This window comes from Macaca fascicularis, chromosome 3 (genome assembly GCF_037993035.2).
Source record: "Macaca fascicularis isolate 582-1 chromosome 3, T2T-MFA8v1.1".
Taxonomy (NCBI): domain Eukaryota; kingdom Metazoa; phylum Chordata; class Mammalia; order Primates; family Cercopithecidae; genus Macaca; species Macaca fascicularis.
In genome coordinates, this window is record NC_088377.1 from 118,724,691 (window position 1) to 118,747,371 (window position 22,681).

The 22,681-nt window shown below is 34.4% G+C and overlaps 1 protein-coding gene across 2 annotated transcripts in view; it reads left to right on the forward strand.

Moving 5' to 3' along the window:
- Nucleotides 1-22,681, forward strand: part of THSD7A (thrombospondin type 1 domain containing 7A) — a 789,627-nt gene that overhangs the window by 488,617 nt on the left and 278,329 nt on the right. For both annotated transcript variants that reach the window (XM_074035410.1, XM_005550102.5), the window contains one exon: nucleotides 11,878-12,709. In XM_074035410.1, the coding sequence (XP_073891511.1) occupies nucleotides 11,895-12,709 (815 nt within the window). In that variant the 5' untranslated portion in view covers nucleotides 11,878-11,894. The remainder of the gene's footprint in view (nucleotides 1-11,877; nucleotides 12,710-22,681) is intronic.

The window sequence follows — 22,681 nt, forward strand, 5'->3', positions numbered from 1 at the left end:
ATAGGCTTAGCATGATATTTCGGTGCCACTTGTAAATGGGCAGCTGCAACACAGCAGCCCCACTTGTTATGGCTCTAAAGGATAACGGTGGAGGGGAATCCTCCCACAGTACAGAGCTGTGAGCTTATATTTAGCTTTTCATTCTTTACCAAGGGACAAGTAGCCTAAAATACAGACTTACATGGACTTCTAAGCAATGGTGAATGGCTTATCTAGTTGATTAGAAACATAGAAGTCTAGATAAATTGCATATGAGTGTTCAATGAAAGTGGATCCAAAGGGCAGATCTTTGTGGACTGTGTTAATGCCCATCCGGGAGCATCTGCATTACAGGCAGAACTGAGTATGTAAGTAGACAAGAAATTTTGACCTGTGGATATCAGCCAACCTCTTGCTTCAGATTGGCCATTGTATCAGGGATGGGTGCTATATATGAACCCAGTAGTCAGTATAGGCTTCTTCTCGCTAAGGCTGATCAAACTACTACAATTGCTAAGGACCAACCTGTAAGAAGCAGCCAGCCAATTGATTATATCACACACTTCCTAACACAAATAGAACAGCAATTCGATTCTTAGCAAAATTGACACTTACCCTAGGTATGCATTTGTCTTCTATGGCTACAGTGACTTCACCAACACCATAATCAGAAGACTTGCAGATGCCCAGTTTCTTGGTCTTATATTCTATGTATGAATAATATTGCTTCATTCAAAAGAATATATCTTATAGTAAATGGACATGACAAGCAGCAATGACAATGAAATCCACTGGACTTTCTATATACCTCATTACCCAAAAGCAGCTCTTCTAATTTGAGTAGTAGTATTGCCCATTAAAGGCTTAAGTTGAAAAATAACAGATTGCATGATTGGAGAAATGTCTTCCAGGATGAGCCAAGCCCATAAACAAAATATGGTGTTGTGCCATAAGAGCCAAGACATATGGGTTAAAACTCTCAGGCAAAGTAGTATTGGCCCTCTCTCCATTGTTCCCCTGAGTCACTTCAGGAATTTGCGCTGTCCATACCTAAAATCTTAAACTCACTGAATTGGAGGATGTAGTTCTAGAGGGAAAAAACTATACTTGCAGACATTGAACTGGCCATAATATTGAGGGAGAGAGTCTGTGATTCATTTAATGGTACAATGGTAGAATAAGAGGATCTGAGTGGTGCAAGGGTGAAACTATATCAGGAACCGCCTCTGTGCTACTTCAAGCAATTTTATGCAGTGAGGAACAGGAGTCAAAGAAGAAATGTTTAATTATTCTTTTCTCTGGACTGACAGTTCTGAGATGCATTTCATGAATCTCCTCAGAAGGTCCCACAAAGTCATAACCAGGCAACTATAGCAGTGGACAGTTTTATTACATATGCTTATACTGGCTTTTCCTTGGTCTCTCCTTCTCTTCCTCTTTTTTGCCTTAACCCTGCTTCATGGAATCACTTCTAAAATAAACTACTTGCATATAAACCTTTGTCTCAAGTTCTACTTTTGGGGTAATCCAGGACAAGATAGCATGCTTTCAAATTTATTAAGATGTCACTTACTATTTTTATCAAAGTTCCCTGAGATAGAGAGAGTTGTGATAAGACTCCTTTACCTCCAATACCTTCTTTATTTGACTCCCTTAGCATCAAGTTGGACTGTTGAATATGTATTCTCCAAAGGTAGCCCACTTTTGGACAATTGTAATGGAAGATCGGTAGCTTGATATGGGTAAAAAGTTTTGTGCATTTCACATTTTTGAGTGAAATGTTATGCAGTTCTTAGTGCTATTCTTTGACACCAATTTTAAGACAACCTATTTTAAACACTCACAAACATATGCATTTACTAGATTTGCTAGTTGCTACCTTCAATCCATTCTCTAAAGCAGCCTCTGAAGACTTGTCATGTCTTCAAATCCATTAAGATTATATGTTTGTTATGATCAACAATTTCTATTCTTATTTCATAAATACTCTGCTGCCAATCACACTTATACTGAAATCCTATATAACTCTCAAGTTTGCTTTCTGTTTTTTGGTTGTTGTAATTATTTGGGAAGTGGGGTAAGGAGGAAGTTTGTGTTGTTTTGTGGATTGGCAGTGCAACTGTTCAAATAGATCATTTTAAAATTTTAATAGGTATTAAGGCTATCAGTATTACGTTTTGTTATTTTGAAATCAAGATTCTAACAATATCAAATTTTTCTGAGTTTATGAGCTTGAAAGGAAAACATTGACTTAGCAATCTGTTAACTTGAAGAAGAATTTTCTCTAAGAAATTGTTTTTGTATCCCCTTATTTGCGTGAGACTGTATTCAAAAATTGGGAACTTTTCATTATGGCACCATAAGCTCTCTAACTGAATTGCTCAAATACAGTTTATATAACTACTTTTTGGGGGTGTTTAACTGCATCCAAGGAAACCACAGAACTATTTGAGTGGTTGATGGTTTTATATTTTCTTCAGATTTACAGAGATTGAACTACTGGACAGAATAACAAAATGAATCTTGTTTATTTTTTATATCTACTGCTTGATGCAAAGATCAAATGAGATCATATATGTGAAAACACACAGTACTATACAAATATGAAATAAAACATAGCAATAAAATATAATAATGTAATCTAGGGATTTGGTATTTAATACACCTCTTATTGACATATTTTGAGGCTGTTTGAAAGGTACCTTTAAATCATAGGTATGTGTGTTCCAGGTAAAATTGCCTAACTCTAAAGAAAATAAAATAGTCAGAAGTTTGCCTTATAACAAACTTGAAATAAACTTCTGATGCATTTAACATACTTAAATAAAGTAAATCTGTAAAGAAGATTAAACTTTTAATGTATGTGTATTTATTAACCTCTGTATTATTAATCTCTGTATTTAAAAATATAATTCAGCCTTAAAAATCTTTCATTAAAAATCAATGAAAGAAATATACTATTGTGTTAGTGAAAGTCTGCATATGAAAAGCAGAAAATATTATACACAAAATAACACAAAACACCGATGGGAAATACATCTTAATGATCAGAGAAAATGTTAGTATCTCAAAGAGATTGGGAAAAGAAATCCATGAGAATGCTGGAAAATATAGAAACCAATGAAACAAATAATTTACAGGGAGGAAATTATTATGTTAAAATTCATATGTAATGAAGATTTAACTAAAATAACAGTGGATTTGGGCATATTCATCAAATTAACAAAAGAAAATATTATAATAACCAATGCTGATCAAAGTGTAGTGAGAATGTAGATTTGTACATGTTTCTTTGAAAAATCAATTGGTTTTCTGTTCTTGTGATAGTTTGCTAAGAATGATGGATTCCAGCTGCATCCATGTCCCTACAAAGGACACAAACTCATCCTTTTTTATGGCTGCATAGTATTCCATGGTGTATATGTGCCACATTTTCTTAATCCAGTCTGTCACTGATGGACATTTGGGTTGATTCCAAGTCTTTGTTATTGTGAATAGTGCCGCGATAAACATACGTGTGCATGTGTCTTTATAGCAGCATGATTTATAATCCCACTGCATGTTCTCACTCATAGGTGGGAACTGAACAATGAGATCACTTGGACTCGGGAAGGGGGACATCACACACCGGGGCCTATCATGGGGAGGGGGGAGGGGGGAGGGATTGCATTGGGAGTTATACCTGATGTAAATGACGAGTTGATGGGTGCTGACGAGTTGATGGGTGCAGCACAGCAACATGGCACAAGTATACATATGTAACAAACCTGCACGTTATGCACATGTACCCTAGAACTTAAAGTATAATAATAATAAAAAATAAATTAAAAAAAAAGAAAAATCAATTGGGCAACATGTATTTTAAAACCTCAAAATTGTCAAATGCTTTGACTCAGGCTTTCACTTTAATGGAGCATAACCTAAGGAAGTTGTCACTGATACATGAAGACTTTAAAATACTGTCACATGAAAATGTGAATCTTTTTGTGTAAAAGAAAGGGACTTCACAACTTTCTCACAAACATTCCTCATAATATTGGTACTTAGCTCACGGGTCAGGTAGGGTTATGAGATGATGGGAGCTAATGACAGGGTTCATATAGTATTTTTAAAATCAGGAAACCAGAACACAAAGAGGTTAAGCAATTTTAAAGGAATATTTAGTATAACAGATCCTAAAAAGAGATTATTGTGTTTAGCATTGTAAAATCAGCTATACTAGTCTCTGATTCCTCATTCATTTTCTTATCAGATTTAACAGCCTGTTCTAATTTTGTACATGTAATTTGACATTCTTATATAATTTCTTATTAAAGTTTAATTACTTATTGAAGATGAAAGCTCAGCTTGACATCCACAGTGATCTCTCCTTATCCACCAAACTGATTTGTCATTTGAGAGTTATGTTTTAAATTAAAATTAAGTTAAAACTCAAGTTAAAGAAGTTACAAGCTCTCCTCTTATTTTTCCTTTGAAAGAAATTTAAATCTAGTTTAGATAAACACATTCAAAATTTATTTTTGTATATTCACAAATCTATACAAAGGGATCTACCAGGCAGAGCATATATTTATAATTAAATAAATTCAATTAATATAATTTTGAATGGGACAGTATGCTAAGCATTCAGATACCAGTCTATGGGACTATTTTAAGATGGACATTTAAGACCACATATTTGCTTCTACCTACGGCAATAAAATCCTTTGAAATGACCAAACAAGTACAAAATAAGCAAAAAGATGTTTCGATGCTGAAAACAGGGAAGGATATTATGAATTCTTCACAAGCTTTGATGTCTTTCTGGAAACCATAATACACAAAAGAATGAAGGTAAAGGAATTAAGACTATGATTTTAGTCAAAGGATGAACTTTCCAAGAAAATAAGCACAAAGGATTTCTCCAGTAGGAGCTCAGACTTGGAGGACCAGCAATCTGCAAATATTAGAGGTTGAGGGAAATGTGCTCAAAATTGCTGGTGGAAGGCCAAACTGGCACATTTTGGTGGGCACTTTTGTAATACTACACGTGTCAAAAGCTTGAAAGTGTGCAAAAGCCTTTCACCAAATTATCTGACTGATGTACAGCAATGGAGGTTCATTATAGCATTGTTCATAATATTGGAAATAATCAGGAAAGACCTAAACATCCACCGATAGAACATCAGTTAGAAAAATCATGGTAAATTGGTAGAACAAAACACTATGCAAACATAGTATAGATCTAAATGTGAAAATATGAAGAGCAAAGGAGATTAATGGTCTGGAAGTTTCAATCTGTGTGTGTGTGTGTGTGTGTGTGTGTGTGTATGTGGTGTATCTGTTGAAATGGAATTTTTTATAGCGTATTGTGAAGTAAAAATGCAAACTATAAAACAATTAATTGATAGCACAATCCTAAGTTTAGTTTTATATTTTAATTGGCTTTAGAAGGACAGCAACGTATGGTGACTAGGATTAGTTATCTTTAGTTTGTGGCATTTATAAGGAATTTTTCTTTCCTATTATTTAACAGTAATTTCTAATCTTTTTACAGGGATTTGATTGGTTAAAAACAAATAGAAATTTTGTTTTAGTTTTGTAAATTATAAATTTTAAAGTAAGATGTTTTGTAGCATTCAAGAGACAGAATTCAGTATATTACTAAGCTGTTTATGTACTCCTTGATCTTAGTAAAGTAGGACATGCTGTTCCATAACCAAATCCAGGAGGGGAAAACACACTATCTCATTTGAAGGATGCAAACATATTTAGTCAAACCAGAAACTGGCACATGTGAGAGTTTTATAGCAAACAAGAACAAAAAGTAGTTTGCATAATTTCTCATGCTCCTTTTATGGTGTTTATCTTTTATAAGGCTCTTTGGAACAGTTGCTGGCCACCTGTCAATAATGTGGCCTTTTATAGACTCAACCTTTTATTGTTCTCATGCCCTTGACATATAAAAAGCATTCTTAGAGAAGTCAGTGTCGAATATGGTGGGGAAATAGTAATTTTAAATTTAGACGGCTGTCTTTTGTAGACTGAAATAAAGAGACAGTTTTGAACGACATCAAGAGGATAGGCACATTATAAAATCCTCTTTAGCAGGAATAAAAATAAATTCATTATTTTATCAACATCTTGGTAAAGTTAGTGCAGAATTTTACTTAAAGCACTAGCCTAAGGAAAACTAAGCCAAGTAGCATTCATTTAAAGTTTTTATCACAATTTTGCATAATTTTACATTGATTCCAAGTGAAAATATTTGTATTGTGAGCCCATCAATTACACACAAGTTTTGGGCATATAAAACAGTTGCTTTAATTTCCTTTTAGTGAAATAAGACATCCAGTGTTTCTGGATTTACATAAAATCTGTCAAGCTAAGTGTTCTACACATATTTATTGACCCACATTGTAGAAGTGCTTTGTATGATACTGAGTAAACACCATCCTACAAATCTGTATGCAGGAATACATTTCCATTCACAGGGGGATATTATCCATAGCCTTAAATAGAAAGCTGCCTGTCCTTTATTTTGCTCAATTAGATTCCAAATTCCTTCTAAATAATCATGAACAGAACAATAAAAGAGAGAAGTTTTGAACCAATGATAATTCTTACTGTTCTTTTCAAAAACCAAACACCACTCCCCCAGATTTTCTACTACCACTACCTCCCACTCTTAGTAATGTAGGATGCAGAGCTGAATTTTAACATTTATGCAGAGACATTTGCCACACACTGTCACATTGTAATTGGCAGAGGATTTCATGTTTTCCTTGATAGAGTTTGCATATTGTTTTCAAATTGTACTTTAAAACATTTGCACCTCCTTAAACATGGTATCTAATTGGGTTAACAATTCCAGTTGTCAAGAGGAGTTTTAGATGCAGTCCCTTTTCTATTCAATGTGGTCCTTTTTCTATTCCATTTGGTCCCTTTCAATGTGTACTTGTGTCAAGACTGCTTGGAGGGAAGAGGTAGACAGCCCTTCATCGTGTGTATTGTGGGGAAGATCTGATCTTACAAGAGGTTGGTTAATTGGACACACATGTAATACTCAAGGTGCAATGAAAAGATAAGTATAGTTAAAACCTACAAGGGGGATAACGGGTATTTTTATTTTTTAGGTTCAATTGTGATTATACTTCCACCTTTGTTTTCACTGGTGCCTTCATGCATTTTATTGTTTTCCTTTAGCCTCAGTAGGTATTTTTATATATCTCCATGAAGTTTTCTCAGGATATGTTATCTGCTGGTTCTCAATGTAAATATACGTGGAATGCAATAAATCCCACAGTGTTATCTGTGAGTAGCTGATTAATAAAAATCTGTGATAATATTATTGAAATGGGAATTGGAATATATTTATAACATATGTTTTTCTTAGTTATCTAAGCAAACTTTAGAAATTCTTGTGCCTTATCTATATATAATAATATTGTTGAATTCAATCTCTTTATTCCTGCTGGCATTGACATCAAAAATATAATGCCTTGGATATTAAGATCTATAAATTAACTTCTATCCTTTCTAAACAAAATTATTGAGGCAATTTATCCAAAAGTAAGCCATGGAAATTAAAAGACATGTTCAAACCATGGAATGTAACAGGTTATTCCATTAAATTAGCAGAAGTGCAAAGCTTTTACAAATATAATTAGCTAATTAAGCATATGTAAAATGTATACACACATGTAGGTGATGTTCCTGGTATTCTATGAGGAACATCAAAGTGAGAGCTATCTTATATAATGAATTCTGAATTTGAAACAACACTTGTCAATATTTCTATATGTCAAATGGTAATTTTTAAAGTAAGTGATCAAAGAACTATTTCATTGACTCACCAGCCTCTGTAGTGGGATCAACATTGTGAAAAATCAGTAAAGAACTAGGTGATTAGAAATGTTCTTGGTTGAGAAAATTTAGTTTCTCAAAACTAAAGATGAAAATATACTTCTCAACCCCTTTTGGGAGTGCATTTTTATTTTTGTAAAGTGGGAAAGGAACATTTCATTCACAATGTTATAAATAAGATGCCAATATTATTAAGCTTTTATACGGGCTGTTTCTTTTATTTCTTAAGGCATTTATACATCTTGAGTAGAAACAAAATATTATATTTTTCTATGTAGCTGAAAATCATTGCAGAAATATGTGTTTTTAACTAGCTCTGAACACAAGAGAATATTCTAGTAAGAAATCCTGTCGTTGACACCCGTGATCATCTGAAATCTGCCTCCAAGACAATGCTAATTTCAGAAAAACATTGTGCATATTTAGTTATCCAAAATATATGTAATATTACTACAACAGGTAACATGGAAAAATTAGACATTCTCAAGATTACACTGTGGTTCTGGTTGTAATTAAATATAGATCTGTATTTTTAAGTTATGTCACTAGTATCTTCTTGTGTTTTCAATAATTAGATAAAAATAAAAAATCTCAAGATAATTCATAATATATTGGAATGGCTTAAAGGAAAAACACATTTTGTCTTTATCCACAATTAGTTGTCCAAATGGCATCTGTTGAATCATAAATTGATTAGAATTATTTTATTGATTTGGTTTCTGATTTTATTCATTCATTCAATAAATATTATTGAACTTGTTCTGTGTGTACTGTCTGCAGCTGTTGCAGATGACAGACAAGGGCCTGTCCTCATGGGGCTATAGAGTGAGTCTAATGTGATAAACAGATATTAAATGTTTGATAAAAATTACTGATTCTACTAACCGAAAGTGTGACTAACATTTAAACATTATGTGAGAAACATACATGGTGCTCTGGAACGTGTGTGAAAAGGGAGCTCTCCATAATTTGATGTCAGTAAATGATAATCATTTTCAAAGCAACCATCACTTTAAGCCAAGATTTTTTGCTAAAATTTGGTTTGTAAGAGTTTAATATCTTCACCAGTCCTTATCCTGTTTAAGGTAATTTTCAGACTTAAGAGTTGACTAGTGTAGCATAGTTCTGTTTCATAGTTGTTTTAGGGAAAAAAAGTTATTTTCAGTATGTATGTTTTCCTTAGCAATAACATATAGACTTGAAGTCAATTCACATTTTGTATACTCAGATTTCTGTAATAAAACATTAATTTACATTAATTAGTAAATCACATCTATTTTATTTTATTTTATTTATTTATTTATTTATTTTTGAGATGGAGTCTCTCTCTGTTGCCCAGGCTGGAGTGCAGTGGCGCAATCTCGACTCACTGCAACCTCCGCCTCCCGGGTCCACGCCATTCTCCTGCCTCAGCCTCCCAAGTAGCTGGGACTACAGGCACCCGCCACCACGCCTGGCTAATATTTTGTATTTTTAGTAGAGATGAGGTTTCACCATGTTAGCCAGGATGGTCTTGATCTCCTGACCTTGTGATCCACCTGCCTCGGCCTCCCAAAGTGCTGGGATTACAGGCGTAAACCACTGCGCCCGGCCCAATCACATCTATTAGTAATAGTGCTGCTTACCTAAAAATGTACAGTTACGTTTTTTAAGTGACACCCTTTTAAGTTTGCTATAAAAAATCATTTGTTTACACTTTGAATATAAAGGACTAGTAGCCTCAATCTGATTAGTCAGTCTAATTTCATAATTAATTTTAAAAATTGGAAAAAAATAATACATCAGGAAGTTCAACTAAGTTACATCTGGGATTTAGAGTCTGAGTTAGTATAAGACACTTATACTTTCAAATTCAGACTTAATGGCATATAGCTTACTCATAATTTGAGAGTCTGATATAACTATGTCTTTATATGTTGTGTTCAGATGTTAAATAAGGACCACTGTTTTGTTCAAGCACAGTGGGGATGGGGAATAAATGCCAAGGGTGTGTGGAATTAATTAGAAAATTTCATACATATTACTAGGTTCTAATTTTGAGAAGTATCCTAGATTCTGTGGTTCCCAAAGTGAGTATTTAGAAAATCTTTAAGAAAATATCACCAGATTTGTGAACCTGTATTTTTTCTTTGGCAAATTAAAAATAAGATTAAAATATTATTAGGTGAATTGCATTTGGACAAATGCAACAAACCCACTGGCTTTCTAAGTCCATAAAGTTTCATTATTAATACTTCAAGGAGACTGTTTCCCAGTCTCCTTGAGTATTTTATATCCCTTATAAGAATGTTACATCCCTAATAAGCATTTATATCCCTTATAATTTCTTACATGCAAACTTCATAAAGGAATGATAAGGGCATGCCAACTATCCAATATTTACTTTCATGCAATAATGATTAGTTAGCACAATATTTACAGCAAGTCTCTATTCTAGTTACAACTCCATAATGCCATTTGTAAGAAAATTTTTGACAAACTTTAAACATCTTTCTCATTAGGCAAAATTAAATGTTTAGATTAAATATGATTAGCACATTCTTTATATTTCTTTATTTGTATACTAACAATTGGTATGTACAGAAGAAACTAACTGAGGCTAAAGATTTAAAGAGAAATTGTACAACTAAAAGTTAGAACTGGAACCTAAATTCCAGATTCGTTTTGTTATTCATTAAATATTTGAACTCAGCAAATCACTTTCCCTTCTTGTTTCCTGTTTTTCTCATCCATAGAGCGAATCCATTGACCTACTTTAGCAGGTTTCACATTTCCACAGTAGAAACCTCTTGCAGACATAATCTTATGCCTAATCCCCATGTGAATAAAACTAATAATACAAATAGAGTTTTTCTTATAAAAGCATCAATCAGGGAGGATGGCAGCAGTGTAAGAGTATGAGGGGCACTAGAACCCACCCCACATGTTGGCCCTCACCTTCCCACACAACAGATGGAAAATGGCTTTAAGGCACATCAAACAATTTCTCAAATTCTTGGAATACTTTTTGAAAATCATGTAATTATATGATCTTTAAGTTTCTTTATAATTTATATGATCTTTAAGTTTCTTTATAATTCCGAAATTTCACAATTCTCAATTTCATAAATTGGGATCTGTCTGTTAAAGCACTGAAAATCATATCATCTACCTTAGAAAAAAATAATATATGCAAATATAAGGTTTAAATCTATTCTAAGAAGGATTTCACAGAAAAAAAAAAAAACCCACATTTCATATTAAAGCCACTGATTTAAGTATCACATAAAACAGCTCTGTAATACCAAATATTTCGTGTTTAAGAAATGAATAAATAAATAAGACCCCAAATAACCTCTCAATGATTAGAAAATTGCAAAAATCTTTTAGTTAAATTTAAATTCCCTTACCCAGGTCTATACTTCACTTGGGAAATGGGGGGGGGGGGGGAGTTCGTAAATTTAAAGGCAGAATGTGTGTAAATGAAGATTTCTGCTTCCTAGCTTTGGTAGCCAGAGAGTGAACACTTTAAGCTCTATTGACACACATAATATACAACTATTAGACCCTTGCAGTCGTAGTCTATGAAAATAAAAAATGATGAAGAAGAGAGCAAGTTCCACAAAGTACTTAATTGTCCAGGAAGAGAAATGCCTGCAGGAGAAGTTCTTCACACGGGGCCATTTTCTTTGCCAGTTACTGAAATGGATTTGATGATTGTGAGGCAGGAGTAATGAGTTTTCACTGAGACTAATTTCTGATGTCCTTTATCAGCAAGGATTTCCAACTACATAAAACAAAGGAAATGAACAAAACTAAACTTTTAGTAATCCCTAAAGGACCCAAAGTGAAATTGTCCCAGCAGTTACCTTATATAGACTCTGTGACACAGTTCCCCTTTTGCAAAACTACTTAGTGTGGATCATTACTTTCCAACAATCCTGTCCAGAGACCTACTTTATAACACCTCAGGGAAGTTAACGTACTAGGTCTTGAAAAGTCTTTCTGGAATGTGCAATAACTTGTAGTTTTCTTCTAGTAGCACTGCTAATTTTTGTGTTGCAATTTTTGTAGGTCCATGGGGCCGATGCATGGGAGATGAATGTGGTCCAGGAGGCATCCAAACGAGGGCTGTGTGGTGTGCTCATGTGGAGGGATGGACTACACTGCATACTAACTGTAAGCAGGCCGAGAGACCCAATAACCAGCAGAATTGTTTCAAAGTTTGCGACTGGCACAAAGAGTTGTACGACTGGAGACTGGGACCTTGGAATCAGTGTCAGCCTGTGATTTCAAAAAGCCTAGAGAAACCTCTTGAATGCATTAAGGGGGAAGAAGGTATTCAGGTGAGGGAGATAGTGTGCATCCAGAAAGACAAAGATATTCCTGCGGAGGATACCATCTGTGAGTACTTTGAGCCCAAGCCTCTCCTGGAGCAGGCTTGCCTCATTCCTTGCCAGCAAGATTGCATTGTGTCTGAGTTTTCTGCCTGGTCCGAATGCTCCAAGACCTGCGGCAGCGGGCTTCAGCACCGGACGCGTCATGTGGTGGCGCCCCCGCAGTTCGGAGGCTCTGGCTGTCCAAACCTGACGGAGTTCCAGGTGTGCCAATCCAGCCCATGCGAGGCCGAGGAGCTCATGTATAGCCTGCATGTGGGGCCCTGGAGCACCTGCTCAATGCCCCACTCCCGACAAGTGAGACAAGCAAGGAGACGCGGGAAGAATAAAGAACGGGAAAAGGACCGCAGCAAAGGAGTAAAGGATCCAGAAGCCCGCGAACTTATTAAGAAAAAGAGAAACAGAAACAGACAGAACAGACAAGAGAACAAATATTGGGACATCCAGATTGGATATCAGACCAGAGAGGTTATGTGTATTAACAAGACGGGGAAAGCTGCTGATTTAAGGTAACATTTTAATTACTGTTAACTACACGGGCCTGTCTGTCAAGATCATGAGTACCTAAGACACCCCCTATTGTGTAATAACTTCTGGATTACATAGGGGCACAACCTAGGATAAGCTACCCCCAAATTTAAGGCTTCTGAGCTTGTGTGAGTTTCTCAGTGTTGTTTATATTGTGCCCACGTTTAGGCCCTGTATTACTTGAGTTATTTTGATTTTCCTTTCAAAGTCTGAAGCATGAGCGATTCTTCATGAAAAGATGCTGCTTCTTCTCTATGTGTAGACACTGTCATTTCCCTATAATAGAAAACAAAATTGCTTAGAGGCTGAAGTATTGGGATTTTAAATTCAGATACTTATTTTAGTGAGTTAATAGAAAAAGGCATACTTGTAATCTCTCCAAGTTTAGAGCATTTTCAGAATTACCCTATAAACAAAATCTGCTCTAAACAACAACCCAGGGAGCTATACCTAAGAATAATTTTCTTGCACATTGTGTATAATGGAATAACTCCCTCCAGAGAAGGAAACAGCAACCAGCCAAAAATAAGGTAAGTAGAGGGTATTGAATCATGAGTAGCCTCATTCAGGAAACATGTAACTAATTAGCTTCATTTTCTAGACAGAAATTATTTGACAAATTATCTTTGGGTACATAATGACTATATTATGAAAAAACTGTCTCATGTATGATTTAGTTGTTGTGGAAATAATTTTCATTGAGGATTATCTGAAAGACATGATGTTCTCTGGGTATTTTAAATTTTGCTCTTGGATAAACCAGACCATCTGGGAGTGGCTTATCTGGATATTTGCATAATTGCTTTTTCAGAAATATTTATGCAGTTATGATTTGGATTGAACTGAAAAAACAATAGTAACATCAGTAAGAATCGTGTATCAGATTTACTGTAGAAATGGCATTGAAAGCTTCATCAACTCTATCACACAGTCTATTCTCTTGATTAAAAACATGTAAGATAAATTTCCCTGAAGTTTCGACCTCTGTGCTTCCGGTGAACAGCTGGATTGTTTTTCTATGGCCTCTGGAAATTATGTAACAGACCACATTTGCATGTTAACTTCTTCTCTTAAGAACCTAAACAGGACTGTATGGCATGCATGTTGTTTATTAACATATCTTTAGCTTTATTTAGCTTTATTTTTTTCTCACCCAATTATTATTTTTTTCAATCTATTCTTGTCTACTGATTTTGCTATGTATAGATTTTGAAATCTGGTTTAAAGTGCTTTTGGAAAAGGATATAGTTTAATTAGATAAACAAAAATCGATCGGTCTAAGACAATAACTTTCTCTCCTCATAGAGTTCTTGTTACTGTTTTTTGGAATTTTTGCTACTCTCTCCCCTCTTTGTATTGATAGAATTACATTTTATTTCTCCATTCTAGTTCTGCTCCTGTGGCCTTGAATGAAGGCTGTTTGTTCTGCCTTCATTCTCCACGTTTCCTACAACTCCTTAAGTGTCTGTGTGTGTGTGTGTGTGTGTACCTCTGATTCTGTGTCATGTATATTTTCAACTCAATTCCTATTTTGTTCTTTTCTGACTATCCTTATTCTGGTGATTTCCTTTTCTCTTTTCCTGAAGTATATTACAGTTATATTAGTTACTTGGCTTACATCAAATAATTGAATGAGTCTCCAAGGCAAGTTGAGTTGTTTCCTACTGTCACTCAGATAGCATGCTGTAGACATTTAATTTAACGTTGACTACTCAATTAAAAGTGTAATTAGGATAGTAGCTACCATTGCATAGAGCCTAATATTCTCATCCAGTTGTTTGAATTAAACAAACATACTTAAAAATGCAGAGCTTATTTGTCAGGAACTTGTATCCCATTAGAAATGCCATATATAACTTCCAATAAGTTGATAGTTGCATATGTGTTCTGACTTATTACAGTATAGGTTAAACTTTATGTTAAATAAATTAGTTGTGAATATTTCCATTATATATGAATTATCATGTATAATCAAGAAAGTCCTAGTCAAGACTAGACAAAAATCAGGTATTTTGACCTATGTTTTGCTCAGATATTATACCATGATATCAGTAAAGCCAATAAACTGAAGAGTGAATCAATGACATCACTAAAGCACAGGGCCACAAATCAAGAACTTAGTGATCAAATATAAAATGTTTTAGCTTCTATCAAATCCAGAAGCAATCTTATCATGGAGAACAAAAATAATTTAATATGGCTAAAAATTATGTTATAGTAACTGCCTAAGTTTAACTAAATAAAACCAAGAATCTGGGGAAGCAGATCATAGACAAAAATAATTTTAGAATTACTGCTAAAACGTTTAAGTTAACAATGATAGATCTGCCCTGCTTTCCGCTTTCCAGTAGACCAAAATCAATAAGAATGAAAAACACAAATGAAACTCTATTCTTTTATGACAGCAGGAAACAGTCACAGTCCCAAACCACAATTGATACAGAAATTTGGCTAATGTGGTGAAATTAGACATGATTTAGGGAGGACACTTAGAAAGGCATTATGTGTTATCAGCTTTCATGAACACTCAAAATCTCTTAAGAGTAGTCAGAGCTTTCTGAGGGGACAAGCCAATGACAATTCCTTAATATGACATGGTCTGTGTCAGTGAAAAGGGCTGCTGAACCATATTTGAGTTCTGCTTAAAATCAGAATAGCATAATAGGCAGGGAACTCACTATGCCATTATTGCCAACAAAAGACTATCAGTTTGACAGACTGAGGGATTAAAGTTTTGACAACTAGTGGAAGAGAATTCTAAATCACTGCACATACACTAGGACACAGGAAGCCTCCCTGTAAACCAGTGACTTCCAGCCAGGATGGGTGAAATCTTACAGGACCAAGAGTTGGTATGAAAGTATACCAAGTGTTTCTCCAGGAAACCAAAGGTGTTAAATGAAATATGGTTTTCTGAATCCAAAACAGAAAGAATTTCAGTATTCAAAAAAGAGATAAGAAAACAGAATGAGTTTACAAGTGATCTGTTAGAGCTCAAAAAGGAAATGGAGGAGAATTATAAAATAAGAACAGAAATGCAATTCACATTAAAAGCAACAAAAAATGAAAAAATATTTGGTGGTAGAAAGAGTCAGTGACATAGAGAACAGTTTGAGAACATCAAATAAACTAATTTTTAAAAGAGATAATGGATATGCAAACGAAGGACATTACTATATGAAATACTGATGTTCCTGAAGATAGAACCAGAAAAATTAAAACAGAAAACACAACAAAATACAAGGATAAGGCTTTCCTGAAATTAAAAGAAGACCTTGATTCACACATTGAAATTGTACAAGACTAATATTCTGCAAGAAGAAGTTGAAATAATGACCTAATGGGAGAACTAATATAGATCAACTTTTATGGAGAGAAATAGGCAAAGAGACATCAGACTGAAAGCTGGGAAGGTGCTCAATTGTAAAACATTAGAAGCATTCTCTCTAAAGTAAAAACTAAGACAGGACGGTACATTATCTCCACTCCTAGTTAGCATTGATCTGTAAGTATCAGTCAATGTACCTGAAAAGAGAAGAAATGAAAATTGGAAAGCAAGTGGCAAAAATAAGACCTTTTCCCTCAGATGTTCTGATAATTCTGGAATACTCCACCTAATCAATTGAAAATATATTATAAACAATAAAAAATCAATAAGGTTGATGTACACAAAGATAATATCCAAAAATCAATATATTCCCTAGATGCTTAAAAAATTAAGTATTATAATGGGGAAAAAGATTGAAATATCTCATTTGCAAAAGGAAAGCTTAAAATAAATCTGTAAATAAGCTTAACTATAAAAGTTCTGCACTTAACACTAGACTTGGAAAAATAGAAAAGGATGTAGTTGTGCTTGTCTAGAATATTTAGTAAATATACCAGCTGTCTATACATTGTTACTGTGAAATTTACAAGGGGAAAATAGACATACAAGACAGGCCAGGAAAATACTGAAAAATAAAGAGAGAGGAAAGGCTAACTTCACAAAATAATTAAGTGCATTCTATTCTATGGTAATAACGATAACAAGTAATATAATAAATTATATTTATACAAACAGATTAGGCACAGCCACTCTTATCATTTACAGAAAATTTTATATCAATGTAAGGAACTGATTACCAATTAAGTTCCCAGATCCCAGCCAAGGGCAAACCCTCCAAGCAGGCCTTTCTAAGGATAGAAGTCTCAGCCTGCTGTACTAACTCTTATGAGTGTTAAACAAAATTTACAGGAGGCCATTGGTCAGGATTAAGCCTCCTTCTCCTGCACCAGGCCCAACAGACCAAACAAAAATGGTGTTGATTATGCAAAAGTTCTAGTCACCAAGCTGAAAATAAGTTATTTATCTGCCTTCTGAGAAATCAGGAGAGAGAGAGAGAGAGATAATAGCCAAATCCCCAAACAGGCCAATCCTAGCAGACATGATAAGGACTTTTGTTTTATTTTGTTTTTGTTTTTGTTTTTTTTCTGCTGTAACCTTTACAGAAAAGTAACTTTGAAATGACCAATCCACATTTTGTTTTCTGTTTTGCTTTCCTCAGCCCTTTACTACCTATAAAATCAACCTCCTCTGCTCAGCTCATGGGAATATTTATTCCAACTTGTGGAATGAAGTGTTGCCAATTCTAAAATTGCAGATAAAACCTATTAATATATTTAAATTTGTTATAATTTTTTTTCTTTTTACATAGAGAGAATCATGCAGTTAATACCATATAAGGTATGTGATTTGGAATTAAACATGAGGAAGTAATGGCAATTTTACTCTAGTCCCCTGCCTTGAAATCAACCAGTAACCCCAATCAAGGAAATAATCTATAGTTTAAAAAAAAAAAAAAAAAGGAAAACGGAAACCTGAAAAAAGGAAGTGTCCATATGATAAATCTGTGCCTCAAAGACAGAGGAAGCTAGAACCTGAAGCATGAAAGAGACTCCTCTATAGAACCCAGTGGCACAATCCACGAAGGCATATCCAAGTCTCCTTTTATTGGATTATCCCAATCTGGTGGGGGGAAGGGCAAGACACAAGGAATCTGGGGAAGGTCCCTTCAGAGCCAGTTCCCCACCCTAGAATCACAGAAGTGTAGTTGTTGGAGAAATTAAGCAGAAGTGTTATTTTCTGGTCTTCTGGCCGAGGTAAGCTGTCAAAGGTGGAATGGAGGAGGAGCAGGGAGAGGAGGCAGCCATCTCCAGACTGCAACAAGCATAGCCTGTGATTGCCATTGCATCCTCACCTCTGGAATGCTTTACCTGACCCAGCTCACCTTCTCAAATGAAGAACCAAAGCTGCGTATTGAAGAGCAAGGAACAAGGGTAGAATCTGCTCTAAGTAATACCAGAAACATTTAATGGATGTAGTGCCTACTTTTGAAAATATCTTTCATTTGAACCTATCTTGTTTTGTCGAATTGTCTGACAGGGGCAATTAATGGTAATTATAATTCCAGGAGAAGCATTTCCGAAAAGTGTGGGAAATTCAGCCTAGTGAATTCCTGAGGGAATAAGACAGATTTAGGATTTAAAACAGATTTCTGTTAGCTAAGCCAAGAAAAGTGGAACTATCCAGCTTCTAGATAATTCCATAAAGCAGATACTTCAGGCACAAATACATAGGATAAACATAACTGGGTAAAACATGAAGGGGTGAATAATCTAATAACTTCCAGAAATACTAGCACCTTGTAGTATTTTTGTCTCATTTCTGTTACTAAATTCAGTTTTCATTTTAAGTCTCTGTATGAATTCAGCCTTAGCATTTCAGATAGTAATGAGTAATATTGCTTAAAGTAGATTTCTGATTTTTGTTTTCTAAGCCCAGACTTTCTGGCATCCCCTCTCATCTTCAAATTTAAAACTGTTGAGCAGAAAATTGTATTTTTTCTCAACACAGCTTATGTCTTTATGCCTGGTTCTTATTTTACCTTAGAATACTAGTTGTTAATTACTCCAACCTTCTGTTTTAGGATTGCTTTCCAGAATGGTGATATCAAACTTGAATATAAAGCACTTGCTTTATAGCAGTTGCGAAGCTGGCTGAATCAACAAGAATGGAATTTAAGTAATGGATAATTAGGATAAATAAACAATAAATAAGAATAGTAAACCTATGCACTCATGGCTACAGAGTATTGAACAAGTCATTTACACTTTCTGGGACTCAGCTTTCTCTTCTGTAAACCATACATGTTCTGGGATAGGCGGTGTTGAGGGAGAGAGGGAGGGAGCCTAAAAATAAATATATAAATATAAAAATAAATAATAAATATTATTAAAAATAAATAAATTTGTGATTCTAATGAACCCCGAACAAAAACCATACCTAAAATTGTGGACATAAAATCCTATGTATCTTTCTTGGCAGACAGTTCATTAATTTTCAACATGGCCTACAAATCAGTTCATACTGAAACGTCAGGGTGAATTTCTATGGAGTGCCTGTAGAATAAGGCAGCTCTCCACAGTCTTGGGAGTAACTGCAAGGTTATCACTCAGTTGATGAGCTGTATGGTTCCTAAGGGCCCATCCCCACGCTACAACTTTGTGAATCAGTAAAATTGCAGATCTAATCCTAACTTTATGAAAGAAAAAGGAGAAAATTGCCCACTATTTAAAGTAACACTCCTTTTAAGTTGTTCAGAATCCATTTATAAAATTACTATTTCTAAATAGCAGGCTTTTAGATCTTCAAACTTTCTGTTATATCCAAAGTGTCAAGTTGCCCACCAGATACTCATCATCACGTCTCGCAAGCCTCCCTCGGCTGCCTGTTGGCCACACCCGACTAAACAGGGTCAGTATGCCCATATTCTTTGGTAGACAGTAGAGGGCTAAAAAGAACATTTTAGTTTTCTCAAAATGTCGAGCTGACCAGGCAGTATATTATGTTTGACCTTAAAGGTTCGCTATCACCCCTTCCCCATCCTGCTCGTGTGTCCGGATGCTGACCTCTGAGCAGTGTATTCATAGGCTTCTGAGCCTCCTTTCTCATTGGATTCTACCAATGCGAGAAAGCAGCAGTATATCAGATGGTGGGAAGAGAGACTATTTCTGTCTGTTCCTTGCTGAATTCCTCTAGCAAAGGCTCCTGCCCCATCCAGCAGTCCTCTCCCCAGCTCTAGGTCAACCTTGGATTCTAGTAAAATCCTTTCCCTTGATTCCTTTATTGCCATAGGGTGCTAATCTTCTTATAGTTAATAGCTGCAAGATGCTGTACCATTCCTCGATGCCTACAATTTTGTTAATAATCGTTTTATGAAACTTTTCTGAATTAACTCATGTGAGTTTACATTCTGTTTTCTGCTGGCCCTGACTGATAAATAATAGCTATGTTAGAGTACAGTGTCAGAACCAGAGAACTGCTTCTATGTCATTGTTAGTTTACTCATCAACTAATTAATTTACTATGCATTTATTTACTTATTTACCTTTTCATTCAACAAAACTAAAGGCATCAAGACATTCTGGGCCTATCATGCAGACAAAAAGACAAAACAAAAATCATAATCTCAAGGATCTATATTATATTACAGAAATAATGTCACAAAAGAAACAATAAAATATTAGAGATGCTATGTTTTGTCTAGAGAGAGAGAGAAAGTGCATGCAAATAACAACAGAGATAATGAGTTCTTCCTGGAAGGAGGTTGGCAGGATCAAGAATGGCCTCCGAGGGGAAATGCTGCTAAAATTAAGGACTCGAAGGCATGCACCAGGTGTAGGATGGAGATGACCAAAGAATATAGGAACAAAAAGAGCAAAAGCAGTGAGAATTTGCAGCAGTAACGGTTCCTTGTGGAAAAATACTGTTTCTGTAGGTTGTTTCACCTCTGGAGGTTAGAATACAAAGGGAAGAGGCACTAGCCTAGAAGAGAAATGGAGAAACCCTATCAAGGTCTTGGAAACCTATAAAGATCTTGGAGGTCAAGTTTAAATGTTTAGACTTTATATCCTGCAGGTCTAAACTTGTCCACATTTATTAGTGACAGAGTTTTTAACACACCTCAATATATGTTTATTTGTTTATAAGTTATATACATTTGCTATTATAAAAGTATACTGCATACATTTTAAAATCACAATAATTAAAACTTTAACATAAATAAAGAAATAATATTTTGCTAATCACTGTGGCTTTATGTTATCTTTTGCTAGGATTGTAAGGCAAATTATTCGTGAGAAGGTACATTATTAATGATAGTGATTTCAGCTTATTTTATATACAGTATTTTATTTTTTATATTAAAAAAACCTCTCTTTCTCCAGTCAAAGGGGAGCACATACATTTTCTTACTCCTACCAAATGTATTTATATTTATTTCAAAATGATAGAGCAACTAGACAGTCAACATATTCTTCACTAAACCAGCATTGAGACCCAAGACAGCTGGTCTGGCCAAAATTATAATTCAAAAATAACTTGACTTGTATTTTGTTAAATTCCCATTGAACATCCCTCATTAACTATGACATCTTTATCTTCAAACTTATGCTTAAGTTTATGTACATCTCCCATTCTGATCTGTTCACCTGTTATTATCCAAATTTGTTTCTATTTACTTCTGCTCTTTTCCTCAACTTAATTTCATTCCTTAAAAAGTTACTTTGCCTTTATATTATGTCAGGTCCAAGATTTCATGAAAAATTGTTAAATATTGAAGGTTTTCTCAGGAAATTTGTGTTACATTATGTAAGGCTATATATCAACACATATATATTTATATGTACACATTTTGTGTGTATATATTTATACATATGTATATTATGTAAGGCTATATACCAACAAATATATATTTATATGTATGCATGTATAATATATGTAATAACAATAGGTGAATGACTAGACAAACTTTCTTTTTTTAAGTAAATACGATTTTTATTTATTTTTTGTTTTATTTTACTTTAAATTCTGGAATACATGTGCAGAGCATGCAGGTTTATTACACAGGTATACATATGCCATGGTGGTTTGCTGCACCTATCAACCCATCTAAGAAAGATGCAACATTAACCTTAATCGCCTACATTAGGCTAAGACAATGACTAGAACATAATCAGCTCCCAGTAAATGTTTGTTCCAGTATTAAAATTTAAGAGAATCTTTCAGTTTTAAAACCTGAGAGTCTTTTAGTAACTTAACAGGAATTCAACTGAAGCCAATGAGAAAATGGAACCTTCTAAGGTCATGAAAAAAATAACCAGAACATGTAAAAGAGTATCCTCAAAAGATATGTTCTATTCAATTAAGATAATATAGATTTATACTGATTCCATTCAGGATACATCATTGAGAATAGTACTTCAATATTATTATTCCTGGTTGACACTAAATAATTTCTGTTGCTATATTTTCTGTATAAATGAGAAAATATACCATTATTAATATCATAAATATACTCCAATAGTCTCTGAGAATTTTTAAAGTTAGTATCCTCTTTTGTCCATTTATAAGTGTCCTTACTTATGTCAGTCACTCCTGTTTTTATATCTTGAAGCCACAAAGCTCATCACTATCAATTAGTTGGTGTTAGTGATGGCAAATTAAGGGCTAAAATTGTCAATGTCTACCTATAAACTTCAAATAAATTCAAAAATATTAAAATGACCACCAGGGTCACTTCTTATATCCCAGCGTATGATTATCTCATCATGGACAGGATGTCTTCACCTCTCCTTTTACTTTTCAGGAGTAGTTTTAAGATCACATTATTGGGGTATGCTTGATATATGAAAAGTTGTACATATTAAAGATATACAACTCAAGGAGTTTGGGGATATGACCTTGATGAAATGATCAAGGTCATAAGCATATTCATCACCTGCAAATATTTCTTTCTGCTACTTTTCTTATTGCATAATTACTATTATTTTTATTATTTTGTGTTGTAAGAACACCTAACATAAGACCTACCCTCTTAGGAAAATTGAGGTAGACAATGCACTGTTGATTA